Source organism: Centrocercus urophasianus, unplaced genomic scaffold (genome assembly GCF_019232065.1).
Source record: "Centrocercus urophasianus isolate 14NV4802_14NV808 unplaced genomic scaffold, USGS_Curo_1.0 seq_16, whole genome shotgun sequence".
Classification (NCBI taxonomy): Eukaryota; Metazoa; Chordata; class Aves; order Galliformes; family Phasianidae; genus Centrocercus; species Centrocercus urophasianus.
The window spans coordinates 39,194,972-39,207,825 of NW_024884711.1; the positions used below are offsets into that span (position 1 = coordinate 39,194,972).

The 12,854-nt window shown below is 39.1% G+C and overlaps 1 protein-coding gene across 1 annotated transcript in view; it reads left to right on the top strand.

Moving 5' to 3' along the window:
* PTPRN2 (protein tyrosine phosphatase receptor type N2) overlaps positions 1–12,854 on the top strand; it is a 622,313-nt gene that overhangs the window by 594,610 nt on the left and 14,849 nt on the right. Inside the window, exons 20-21 of the mRNA XM_042817469.1 lie at positions 1,195–1,248; positions 3,300–3,364. Of these exons, the coding sequence (XP_042673403.1) occupies positions 1,195–1,248; positions 3,300–3,364 (119 nt within the window). The remainder of the gene's footprint in view (positions 1–1,194; positions 1,249–3,299; positions 3,365–12,854) is intronic.

Genomic DNA, 12,854 nt, shown 5'->3' on the forward strand with positions numbered 1-12,854 from the left:
AGGCTATACTGTAAGCAGTGTTATATGCATGCTTTCACAGCACAGATGATAGCGAATAGATGAAAAGCCAAGAAAGAACTGAATGATTCAGGAGGTTAGTTGTGCTTTAAAATTCATAACAACATTGTAGCAGTCGCCAGATTCCAGCAGCTCGCTTCTTCAGTTCAGCAGTTAGGATCTGTTGCAGCACTTGCACTAAGCTGGGCACCATCAGGGTGGCTGGGCATCCCTCAAAAGCTGCCTTGTGATGTGATTTTAGAGGAGACCTAGATCTAGTAAGCTCAAGCATCTCAACAAGGAAAATGAAAGGTTTTGATTTCCTGAGGAAGCGTTTCACTGTTTGATCCTTTATTCAGCTTGCCTTGTTAGCATATGTGTGCATATTTGATGGGCTTTGGATGTGTAACATACTTTATATGCAAAATATATTCTGGAGCAGAAGAGAAGATTTGGGATTTTGGTTTTTGTAAGACGATATAAATAGATTTAAGCCAACGTTGCAAGCTCTATTCTTAGACTAGGTGCCTTTGTTCAACTTTCATATCTGTACGTTTACTGTTTCGCTTCAGATACAGTCTCACCATTGAGAATCTTCAGCTAGAATGCTGGAGGAGGCAATCGTATAAATATTAAGTGTTTTAAGACCTTTGCATTAGACCCGAAGCAGTGCATCTTACAGATTGCTTGACTTACTTTTACAATAAATGGAATACATTTTACATTTTTGTCAGAAGCTTTTCAGAACGTTTACTGTTTGCTCTTATGGGAAGAATTGGTTTTACCAAACAGCTCGCATTATATAAAGTATACCAGAATCACCATTTTTAATTTTGGATTCAGCTTGATGCCCCTCAGTCTTTCTTTGAGTAAGCTCGTGATCTCAAAGTTGGCTTTAAAATTAAAACATCTCATGATGATCTTTTTGGAGCTAACGTCTGAGACATTGGAGAAAGGAGATCATTTCCTTTGCCTAGCCAGGAGGGGATGTTATCTGGGACCTCTGCAACAGCCAAGCAGAAGCAAACTTTAAACAAGATTACGTATGTAACAACTGCTTGTTTTATCAGGAGATAATGAATTAGTTTATTTCAGGACTGTAATATTGGCTTTCTCATATTGCTTATTTTTGATATGTGTCTGAAGAAGCAATATGTAATATGCTTAATTAATTTTTTGTGTCTGCTTTTTTTTCAGGAAAGTAAACAAGTGCTACAGGGGTCGCTCTTGTCCAGTAGTTGTTCACTGCAGGCAAGTACGATTTCTAAAATAGCCTCACAGAGATTTCTATGAGCAAGAAGTTAATATAGATGTAAGCAAAGCAAGCAAATGAAAGCTTTAGATGAACTGCTATACAGATATTAGGGCAGGATGCAGATATTAAATATAAATCGTCTGGTTCTTAATGCTAAATAATGCTTAGGGGTTTTTTTCATAATAAAATTATTTTTTCCTGTGATTTTATGGATGTTATGACTTGAAGTAGCACTGTATAGCCACCTTTACATATGCATATAATACTTCAATTTCTTCAGTCATCTCCTTCTGAAGAAGTGCTTTTCCATGTGTTCCCTCCTAATTTAGTCTTCTTATTTTATTCACACTCAGTAAAGTTGTTTTCTTCTTCCCTTGCTTTTAGTGATCATGGTAAGGAGAGGGGCAGTGTTAGGGAGTGGAAGCCAATCCACAGATTGAGTCAACTTCTGGCCTGACACTCCTGGATGCAAACAAAACCTATTGGGCAGGTCAATGGAAAACTTTGCTCTAGGAATGTTAATGTTTGGTTTCAGGGATTCTAAATTAGAAGAAGAATGTTGTACTTCTTTATTCAAGATACTTTTGTGGACAGGAAAGGCAGAAAAAAACAGCCCCACTGAGAGGCAGGTTGTTTGACATGTGGCATTCTGCTGTTTGTGGGAGGGAAGAGGAGGAGCATGTGTTGTAAATATGCCGAGGTGGTGACTCGGCAGTTGCCTTCACCAGATGCCAGGAGGCCTTCAGATGAGAGCAGCCTGGAGCAAGCTACTTTGCATTGCCTTTAGGAAGCCTGAGAAAAGAAATACACCAAATGAAGAGCCATTTAAGTTTCCTACACCTTCCTTCTTATAATGGATGAAAATGTCTACTTTTTGTTCAATAGTTTTTCTTTATTGGACTCAGTCACCATTTTGTCTCTTGCTGTTCAGCTTAACTAATGAGATTGTGTCTTTGTTCTCTTTACAGCCATAGGAAAGAAATATATTACCATTACCTCTTTCTAAGCAGTGATCTAGGAACTGAAAGAGGGAAAAAAAACCCTGCCTACACAGACTTAACAAAAATTAAGTTTCACAGCCTGTCTATAAACAGAACATAATAACATGCTTCACACTGTTCTATTATTTTTCCTTTCATTTATACTTGTACACAAATTGAGCTATCAATAAAAATAATGGCTTAATTAATAAACCTACATACAGTCTAATTGGTCACACATGCACCTTTGAAAAAATTTTGGAGGAGGAAGGAAAAAAAGCTTTTACTTAAAGTCTTAATTATGTTTGCTAACAACAGCTCTAACAGAGCATCATGCTGGCAATTACACATTGCTGTCTGAAAGGGATTCAAGCTGCATTCACATTAGGGAGCATTTTCCATCCCAAGGCTTGGTCTCACATCTCTGAGGAATGACTTAAGGTACAAAAAGTTAAAGCTGTTTCTCAGGAATTACTCGATAATTTTTCTTCTGGTCATTGCACCTAAAGAACAGTTAAAGCAAAAATTAAAAAGAAAAATCACTTGTGACCTACACAGAAGAAAGACTGCAGTCCATCGTTAATCAAATATTTCAGCTCTCAGACAGGTCTCTGCATGCATCCCACTGACCACACTGTTCAAATATAATCCACAACGTTTGGGGACAGTTCTAGATAACATTTAGGTTAGGCTTATTCTGTGGTTCTTGAACTCGTATACAGGTGACTGTCCGCACATTATATCTACACTTTATAGCAGAAATGCCGTCTTGTTTTAAGGTTACTGACTTTTCCACTTTTGTTTAAAATGTTTTTATTGCATAAACACAACTTGATTTAAGAAAAAATAAAATAAAACCAGGCCCTGTTATCGATGCAGGCTAAGCTTCCCCAAACAGCTAGTGTTAATTCAGGGCAAGCTTTCTCTCTCCTTCTCAGTACCCTACATTTACCCTCATTCAGTCCTCTGCCTTCTGTGTGGGAGTATAACATAATGGCAGGTACCTTTATGTTGAGTTGAGATGCACATTGATAGGCTTATTTTTTCTTTTCCCTTTCTGTTGGCAGTGATGGTGCAGGAAGAAGTGGAACCTACATTCTAATTGACATGGTTCTCAATAAAATGGCTAAAGGTGAGAATCAAAAGGCTTGTTACTTCCTCTGTACTGAAAGATGTGCTTGTGTTGCCATGGCAACGTGGGGAGCAATATTCACAGAAAACCTGAGAAAAAATTAGAGGCAAATTGTACATTTTCCTGAATGTTCTTAAGTTTTTATTTTCATAATGATTTCAAACAGCAAACCCAAATGCAAATGCTCTTTGAATGAACAGATGTTCTTGAGCTGTTGAGAACTGTTTGAATTCTTTAACTTTTCATCATTGAGCATAGTTATCATAGTTTTTAGAAGAAGGTACTTTGAGGCTAAACAATTCTTGCTTAATGATTATGTGGGCTAGGTCCTGAGATGCCTCATGACCTTTGCCCAGTCTGCTGTCACCTATCCAGGCATGATGGTCAAGCACAATTCCTTTTCTTTGTGCAGCTCCCTGTTATCACTGTATTTCACTGAAGAGCTGGTACCAGGCAAGTTCCCTTGTGTACAGATTTGTCTCTTAGGAGGACAAACGCTGCAGTGACCTTTGCATGAGACTGAAAATAAGTTATCTAGTTCACAATTCTGCCACTGTCTGTTCAATGTTGGAAAACTTAGTTAACTTATGAAGTAGGAAATCATCTGTCCTGTGGTTAACATATACTATTCTTTGTTAAAAGCAGTGCCTGTGGATTCTCTAGAGATTTGGATCATTATCTTATTGATCACTAAATGGTTTGCAGTGGGAAGTGCTTGAGATGTCCTAAAATAATCTCTGTATGGCAGAAGTAAACCACATTTTTAATACTGATGTGGTCTTTAAAAGGAGGGAGGATAAAAGTGGGCAAGTAAACCTGGCATACTAATCAGCTTGATTTATCATGCCCCTTTCCCATGCCTTTGACCATGTTTGTATCATGCTGTGACAGAACAGCATTTTAGAAGGACGAATAACCTGTGAGGAAGAAAATAAATAAAAAATTGTCGTTTGCCTTTTTTAATTCCTACACTGAGTTCGTAAGCTGCCTCGATACGTTATTAAGCACAATGTGTTTGTATTTGTAGTAAAAGGATTGCTGCATTAATGTAAATTAATTTATTTGGAGAAGTAGTATTTAGTCCTTTGACTTCTAATCATTTTACAGTTGTTGCTGAAAACCTTCTAACATAGTCTTATTTTTAGATGTGGTTTGAAAATATGCTACTTGCTTTGCAGTCTTCTATTGCATCCACGTATCACAGTCCTTTGGGGCATACTGATGTGATGCCCCTTTTTCCTCTCTGTGTTCTGACTGTTAACGTGGCTGGTCACACATGGGCATAAAGGGACATGTTTTGTGCCTGTGAGCATAACGTGGAACTTGGTCCTGATGTTAAAAGAAGTTGTGTGCCTGTTTTCTTCTTAGCCGTACCCTGAAGATTTTCCAGTGGGATGAGATCAGTTTTTCATGCTCACTGGAAAATAGGTTTTCTCTCTGTGCGGAAATATGGAGATATTCGCAGCACTTGTTCCATTCCTTGTGACAGCTGAGTCTTTGAAAGCAGGAGCAATGAAATTAATATACACCTTGTTAGGTATTTGTTCAGCTCACTTCAGTCATCAGAAACATGAAGCTGTGATGAAAACTAGATTTAAAACATATGCAATTTACTTGCATAAAAAAAGTAAATGAGAAGTATTTTCTAGCTCCAGGCTTTCAGCCACTTAAGGGAGGGTTGACTTTGTTGTAAAAGCACTGAGGAATGCCATTTATTGACTCCATTGTACCATGTAATGTCAAATTCCATTTTAAGTGCGGGCTTAGTGTTTCACAATACGAGACAAGTCATGTGAAACTGGCCAGAGAAAGGCGTCATAGGGCTTTTTGGAGATCGGTCACCCCCATTTTGTTCTTGACCTGCTCCCCTCTGCCGATGGGGGTGTGCAGCACGAAATCCCCTGACCTGCAGCTTTGGCTGGGGTTTAAATGAAAGATCAAAGGGCAGAGCGAGCATCTCAGCCCTGCTGAGGTGGGCCTTTCCCAGGCTGTCACACTGTGCGGCCACCAAAGGTTTTGTTCGGGAGGGAACCGCAGCCCAGCCTGTGCGGCCGGGGCCCTCTTTGTCTGGCCTGAGAAGCTGGAGGCCCAGGTTGAGGATCCAATGTTCATCAAATGATCAAAGGCCTGAAGCCCTGGACATGAAATCTTTCTTTCCATTTCCTTTTCTTAGAGAATGAATTGCACGAGTGGCAAAGAATGCCGTTTCCAAAGCTTTTATGTGGAGTGCGAGGGCTAACTTCAGAGTCCTTCAGTGCTAAACATAAAAATGTAAGTGCACTTTCAATCTGGGCCCAGCTGCAGGGCCAGCATCTAGTAACATTTCTTTCAAAAAGGCTTTTAAGGATTAAGGCCTTCAGTCTTTCAAAAAAAAAAAAAAAAAAAAAAAGACTTTTAAGAATAAACTTAGAATAATTTGAGTTTCTTGTTCCACTGTCTGGTTTATTAGAAAGTAGACAATAATGCATTTTTAAATCAAAGTAAATAGAGGAGTACTTAGTTTCGGCAGTGGGAAAGTAGAAAGCAATCAATAAATGCCTTGGCTCTTTAGTGGGGTTTTTAATGGGGTAGATGGAGAAAAGGAGCTCCTTTTTCATGTAATGATTTACTTCCCCACATTCTCTTAGACAGTTAACTGTAAATGCCTTTGTCATTAACAATTTTTTCCCCTACTGCTCATTGAATTAGTGCTAATACTTAGTCTATTAAGCGTGTTATAAATTGGTATCTCCTCCTATCTCGCCTGTTGCTGTGCCTCATGTTATTTTACATGCTGAAAACCACCAGCAAGCGACCTGCTCCTTAAGCAGGGAGAAAGAAACTGAGGATTTGGTGCTCAACATCTGCTGCACCAGGCTGACGGCTGCAGCTCCATTGAGAAAGCAAGAGTGAAATTAAACATGAAAATTTAAAAAGGCACCTGATTTTCATGCACAGGAGAAGTGGAGGGGATGGCAATGTCCCCTTAGAGGCCTTGCACCCCCAGGCCAGGGCTGGGTCTCAGCTGCCTGCCAGCCCGCAGGCCTCCCATAGCAGCACGGCAGCACGGAAGATTTCCTGTTGGGTCAAGGTTTTAATGAATTTCACTATTCTCTATACAATAAATATAATGGCCACATCTGTGCATTCACTCCAAATAGCCACATTAAATAATCTTATTAGGAACTGGAACAGTGAGAGAACAACGATGTCTATTCAGCGCTATCATTGCTGTGTCTTGTCAGTGGAAAGTTTTAAATGCAAGGATGTACTTCTGCTTAGTTGTTCCAGCAACCCAGTGCTTCTGTATATCATATACATTATTACTATAAGTATTTTTATTGCAATATTCATGAGCAGAGCAGTTACGAGGCCTTAGTCCTGTCCCCATCAAAGTGATAACAAAAACGATGTGATGTGGAGCCTGGCCTTACAGTAGCATGTGATTCTTACATTAATATGAAAATTGTTAGAAGAGTTACCAAAGTCACTTCTGATTTCCCTGACAGACAGGTTAGGGCAAATTTTAGTTTTGAGTAAGAAGTTTGTAAGTGATGTATTTGAGCTCCTTGGGTGCTTTCATGATTCAAATAAGCACTGAAAATGATAATCGGTTGTTTTTGTAGATAACAGTACTCCCTGGGTTTTTGACAGACTGTTTTTCTGAGGATGATTTCTGCTAAGAATTTTAATGTTCTTCATGTATTTACAGGTTTTATCTTTTGTTTCTAAAGAGGATGAACTGTTTTAAATGAATTTACTTGATATTCCTTCCTCACCCTAAACTCACAGTAACTCTGAGCTGATGAGTATGGGGTTTTCTTTGATCTGCAGCAAATTTGGGAAGTTTCTGATTTCTTGTCCTTTCTGCAGTCGTATTCTAGTAGCTAAAAGTCTAATATATTTCAAAACATTTTTACTAAGTGTTTCTGGCATGTAAAAGAAAAGAATAAGATTATGGATCTTCCTCCTTTCATTTTTCTGAACTGGGAGGCTTGGACAGTGTTGATAAAAGTTTGATTTTTAGATATTAATCCAGCTGGCAGCTATGTGGGTTTTGCTGACCATCCATTTTCTTGTGTTTGAACTAGCTGGAACGAGATGAGTCAAAGGGAAAGTGAATATGAATTTTCAACTCCTTTTAAAGTATTGATTTCAGAATTCTAAAACCCAGCAAAAAGATTTGATGTAATGAAGGCCAGCGTTTCTTCTCTCCCATTGAAAAGCTTGGATTGTAATTGATGAGTGCATGCACTCTGGCCTGAGCTGACTGCAGAGGTTATCTCCTCAAGTCCTTTCCTTGCCCCCATCACACTATTGTCTGAGGGTCTTGTGAGTCCTGAGCAGGTGCAGTTTTTACTATAACATTTAAAGACAAAACCAAAGATTCCTAGAGTCGCCTTCTGACTCATCATGATCAAATGATTTTGGCTAATCTGAATGCTTGATGAGGTTTTGCTTATCTAATGTGTGGATTTAGTGATCATAATGAAGTCATGGAGTTGATTCCTCTCTGAAGGGACTTTATGAAAGAAAATTACTGCCCTTATTCATGTTGAAATGGATTCAGTCTGCTTATTTTTCAATCCTTATGCAAAATTTGAGAACACTCCAGTCTTCAGTTGTACAGATTCAAGTCCCAAGCAGTTGATTTCTGACATGTTCTTGGTGAATGAGGGAGTATTTCTTCAGCCCAGAATCTACTTTCTCATGTGAAAATTAAGCTTCAGATACCACAAGTGTAACACTGATTGAGGGAACATGTAGTATAAATGCTTTTTAAAGGAATGTATGTAAGGTTAAGAGGGAAAGGAGTGTAATTAGAAATAATTGTAATTCTTGAGGAAAAGAAAAAATCATAGCAGAAAAAAAAATTAGAACTTTAGAATGCAATTGTTTTCATGTCGTAAATCTGAATCTATTGCATCACTGTTTTTTGACATTTGTCTGAGGTAGATGATTCTCCTAGCAAAAAATGCAGGCTGGCAAAGCCAAAAAATTAGCTTTTATTTTGTGTGATATTGAGCTATCCACAAGACTGCTTCAGTTCTCAGCAGTAGTGCTAACCATGGAAATCTGAGATGTGGCTATTTCAATTTCTGAAGGAAGTTCTTAGTGTCCTTGTAAACATATCATATGTTATAAGGTCCGTTTTTTAAATGAGCTGCATTTGTGTATTGTAACTTTTATGTAATGAGTTACCCTGGAAACACAATTAGGCAAATAGTGCTCATTCTTGCAGCCTTTCCCAGCAGATAATTAATCACAATGAGAGCTGGGCCCCAAGCTACATGCAGAAGTGTATAGGGAATGTATAGGGCATTTTTTTATGGTCAAGCCTGTGATGCTCAGGAAACTTTCTCTATTTTGGGGCAAAAAAAACCACAACTGTTTAGAACAGCATTTTTTTTTTTCTTTTGCAAAATATATTTTAATGCATAAAGTTGTGAAATTTTGACATATTCTTGACACTATACTCATCAGTTAGTAAAAAAAATAATATGAGGATACATTAAAAAACGGGCTACAGATTTTTACTGAGATGAATGAGTGACCACAGGGAAGGTGTAGTGGGTTGTTTCTCTGTGTGTGCTGTGGGGACAGTGTTTTTAAATGATTTCCTGTATGAATATAGAGATTTGAAAGGAAAAAAAAAAAAAAAGAATTACTGATTTCTTTGTTTTGGATTTCTTTGTTTTGGATTCTTTTCAATAGTTTAGTGCTCAGGGATTACTTTGAAAGGTATGTATTTTGTACTTATTTTTTGTTCTTGGGATTTTGTTGGAAAAGAATTGGGACTAGGAAATGGTGGTAGAAAGCAAACCTAATTATTCAGGGTTTGGGGAAAAGGAATTGTGAAGAAAGACTGATCAGACATGGGCTATTCCTTGGGAAAGGGAGCACGAAGGGGGGTCCCCATAGAGCGTCAGAAGACCCTGAAAGGAATGTATTGATGTCAGTAAGCAGCTTGAGATAGTGACTAATTTGAAAACAAGAGGTCATTGACTGAAACTAAGGAGGAGACAAGCAGATAAGGAATTTGGGCGGCATTTTTTTTTGCACAATGGGTAGGTTAGAGTTTGGAAAAGTGGAAAAGCTGGTCATATAGAAGTACAGTGGTGTTGGTTCAAGAAGCAGCTGGGCAAATGTTTGGAAAAGGACGCTTACATACAAAGTGAATAACTAGTTTTTTGTAGTTAATCTCATGCAGAAGTCCATAGAAGATTTGAAGAGAAGTATTTAATTGACCAAATGGTGGTCTTCTGGCTTTAAAGGGTACATATATATTACTGAACTTCTACAGCTGCACCAGTTCAGTCACTTTTAAGGATAAACTCGTAAAAGAATTAACCCATAATAGTTGAGTCTTTGATTCAACTCAATGTACTCCAATTTTATTCAACTCCATGTACTGTCTTGTGAAAGCATTACCACCTACGTGCAACATAAAATTGAAGTAAAATGTAATGTAAAATGTAGTTCTTCCAATTTAATAGATTCAAGTGGGCGAGCTGCTTCTGAGTCCTGGGTAAAGTAAATTCACATTTTCCAAAGGGGACTCCGAGACTTCTTAGGGCAAACTGGGGGACATCTTCAGAAATAAGAGCTTCTCGGTGAGCGTCTTGATTTTCACGTTTCTTTCAGCACGTGGAGATGAACTGCTTTTTGGGTCGTTAGCTGGCATTTTGTAGAAGAGGTGTAGAAAGAAAGAAGCAGATTGTGTAAAACTCCATAGGAGCTGACACTATAAGCAGGCAGTAGCAGCACATCCACAATCCTTGTTGAGTCATCATTACCCTTTGTGTGAGCACGCCTGTATAAGTTAAATTTAAGTGCATACCCTCATATTTTCTGGAATCATCATGGGTGACACTGGGACATATTACCCCATATGGAATATAGATTTTGAAATTCAGTTCCTCACATATAATAATTTAGGCATATTTCTTTTACTTTTAATTTCTGGGGGAAATTATACATAACAAAGAAGCTATGCATGTTGAGAAGGATGCTATAATACAGTCTTATGTATGCGGAAAGGGGGAAAGGCTGGGTCTCACATTAGCACCCATTTGCTCCTGGACTGCATGTTTTTTCTTCATTGATATAGGATATTACCTTAAAAACCATTGTGTCAGTAGTGAGTTTCTATTGCTGAAAATCAGTGAAAGCTCAGCAGAATTGTTTTCCTGTAGCAGTTTTTAAAATACCTGTCAGTTCCTAGCAGTTCCTTCTTTAGTATCACCTTCCTTTGAACTGCACTGTGCTGAAGCCACATCAGTTACATTTATAGGTGTAGGTAAGCTGAAAGTGCAGTTTTCAAGTATTAATATAAAATATGTGAACAGTATCACATTATGTATGTAGATTGTGTGTATGCATATGTGTGTATAAGACTGTCACAATATTTTTCATCGCTTTACTTTCGTTAAAGACATCCCTTCTCCATTTATATGTCTTCTTTGCCTGGTATGTGTTTTGTTGTTGGGAGTTTTTTGGTGATGGTGATAGTTTTGGTTTTTGCTTTTTTAATGCTTTCTTTTGTTGCTTTTTTTGTAAAGTAGTGAAATTGTCATTTGGATCCGATTTTTAGATGTATAGAATCACTTATGTGTTTTGACCAAGAATATGGATTGTTCATAAATTCAGATATAGGTTGAATCCATCCCTAACTGCATACACACATGCACACAGAATCAGTGTTAAATGAAAATGCCAGCCTGGATACATTTATTTTCTTTGTTATCTTGAAATCATTGGGTTTTGCTGATGCTTTTCTCCTCCCATGAAAAGCATTAAAAGTTCCTCCTGGCTGTAGCACAACTCCAGCAGCTCCAGCAGTAGACATTTGGGCTAGTAAAAATTGCTTTTGTTTTTGTAGTTTCTACCTGTTGTTCAGCTCTCTCTTTTGACTCTAGTATTTACAAGTGTTTTTAGTTAATGGGCACACAGACGATATAAGTTGAAGCAAGAAAATATTCTTGTTTGGATTTTGTAGCAGTTACAGATCAGCTGTCACAGGCAGCAGTTCCTCCTACGAAGTGTTTTTCAGTGCTGTGGTGTTCCCGCAATGTATGGCAGCTGGTCTGTCTTTTGGTTGTGGTTCCATGGTGCTTTTTCCTTTGCTATTTCCATTAAGGTTTCAAAAGCAGGGGGTGAGGGAAGGGGAAAGCAGCAGCCACAAAACACGCATGTCAAACACCATTAGATTTAACAGATTTCAGCGTTTGTGAGCCTGAAACCACAGTGCAAAAACTCATCTCTTTTCGACTCCGGATTGTTTCATATAACTGTAGAAGAATAAAGCATCTAGCATTAAGCATCTCACCTAACCTAGTTGTTTAGGTCTCTTTAGTTGCCATCAGAGAGTGATTAAAACCTCTGGAGAGTAATTCTCAGGCGAATGAATTGCCCACCAGGGTCTTCCCACCTCTCCTGGCTGTTGGGAGAGGAGATGACTAACTCCAGCTCGAACTTCAAGCATGGCTGGAGTAGATAAGATGAGGCTGAGCCTTTGAGACTCAGCTAGTTAGTAAAGACTACCGGCGTGCTATAAAAACTAATGGTCAGTGAAGAAGTGGTGTTACACTCCCCCTAGTTATGACCCTCTCTTCTTTAATCAGATTGAATTTGCCCCTCATATGGTGTGATTAAATGTTTCACAGCAACATTAAGCACTCAATGGTGCAGACCCTGGCTGGAGCAGCTATGCAGGCCATCCTTTAGTGGCTGTCAGTGGGAATTTGGAGGCATCTAGGGCTTTGGGGGCAGTGCAGATCTGTGGCATATCCGTGCTGTGTCCAGCTGGCATGGGTGCAAGAAACAGCATAGCTGTGAGAGTGTCTGTGAGTGCTGATTTACACTGTAGACTCACCAGAGTGCCCACTCTGTTTCTGTACCCCTGTACCCTGTGCCATGCAGGCATTAGGTTCCTGGCAGACCTGGTTTTAGGCACTGTCTGCCCTTTTTCAGGGGATGCCTCTCCTTGGGGCTCCACAGCTCCCTGTCTGTCTCCTTGCCGAGATGAAGCTGAGCTTGGAAAATGTTGTGCTCAACCCAAGAGAGCCCGTTTGTGAGAATACTCACGTGGAGTGAGAGGAAAGGCAGCATGAAGCTGCTGTGCACGGCGTTGGTCTGGCCGTGAGGCGTCTCGTGTGGGTGTGAGTCACACAGTCATCACCCAAACGTGAAAAATGTTTGTATTCTTCCTAAATGCAGACCTGCTGTGATGAGACAGCTGATTGTCCGTGCCGACACTATATTTTTGCCCTTATTTTTTTTCTCACTTGTATTCTTACTAGTTCACAATGTTAGGCTTGAGTCTTCCAACTGGGTGACTCTGAGGCTAAGAGCTGCCAATCAGCAGCCTCTTGCAATTATTAATTGGGTCTTTTTCAGCTTCTAGCAACATCAGTGGAAAGAATGGCATCTTCCTTCAAAATTTCAACAAGCCCGTTTTTAATCCGACCTAACAAGTCTCTTTGCCCTTTAAGGTCTAATTCAAAATCTA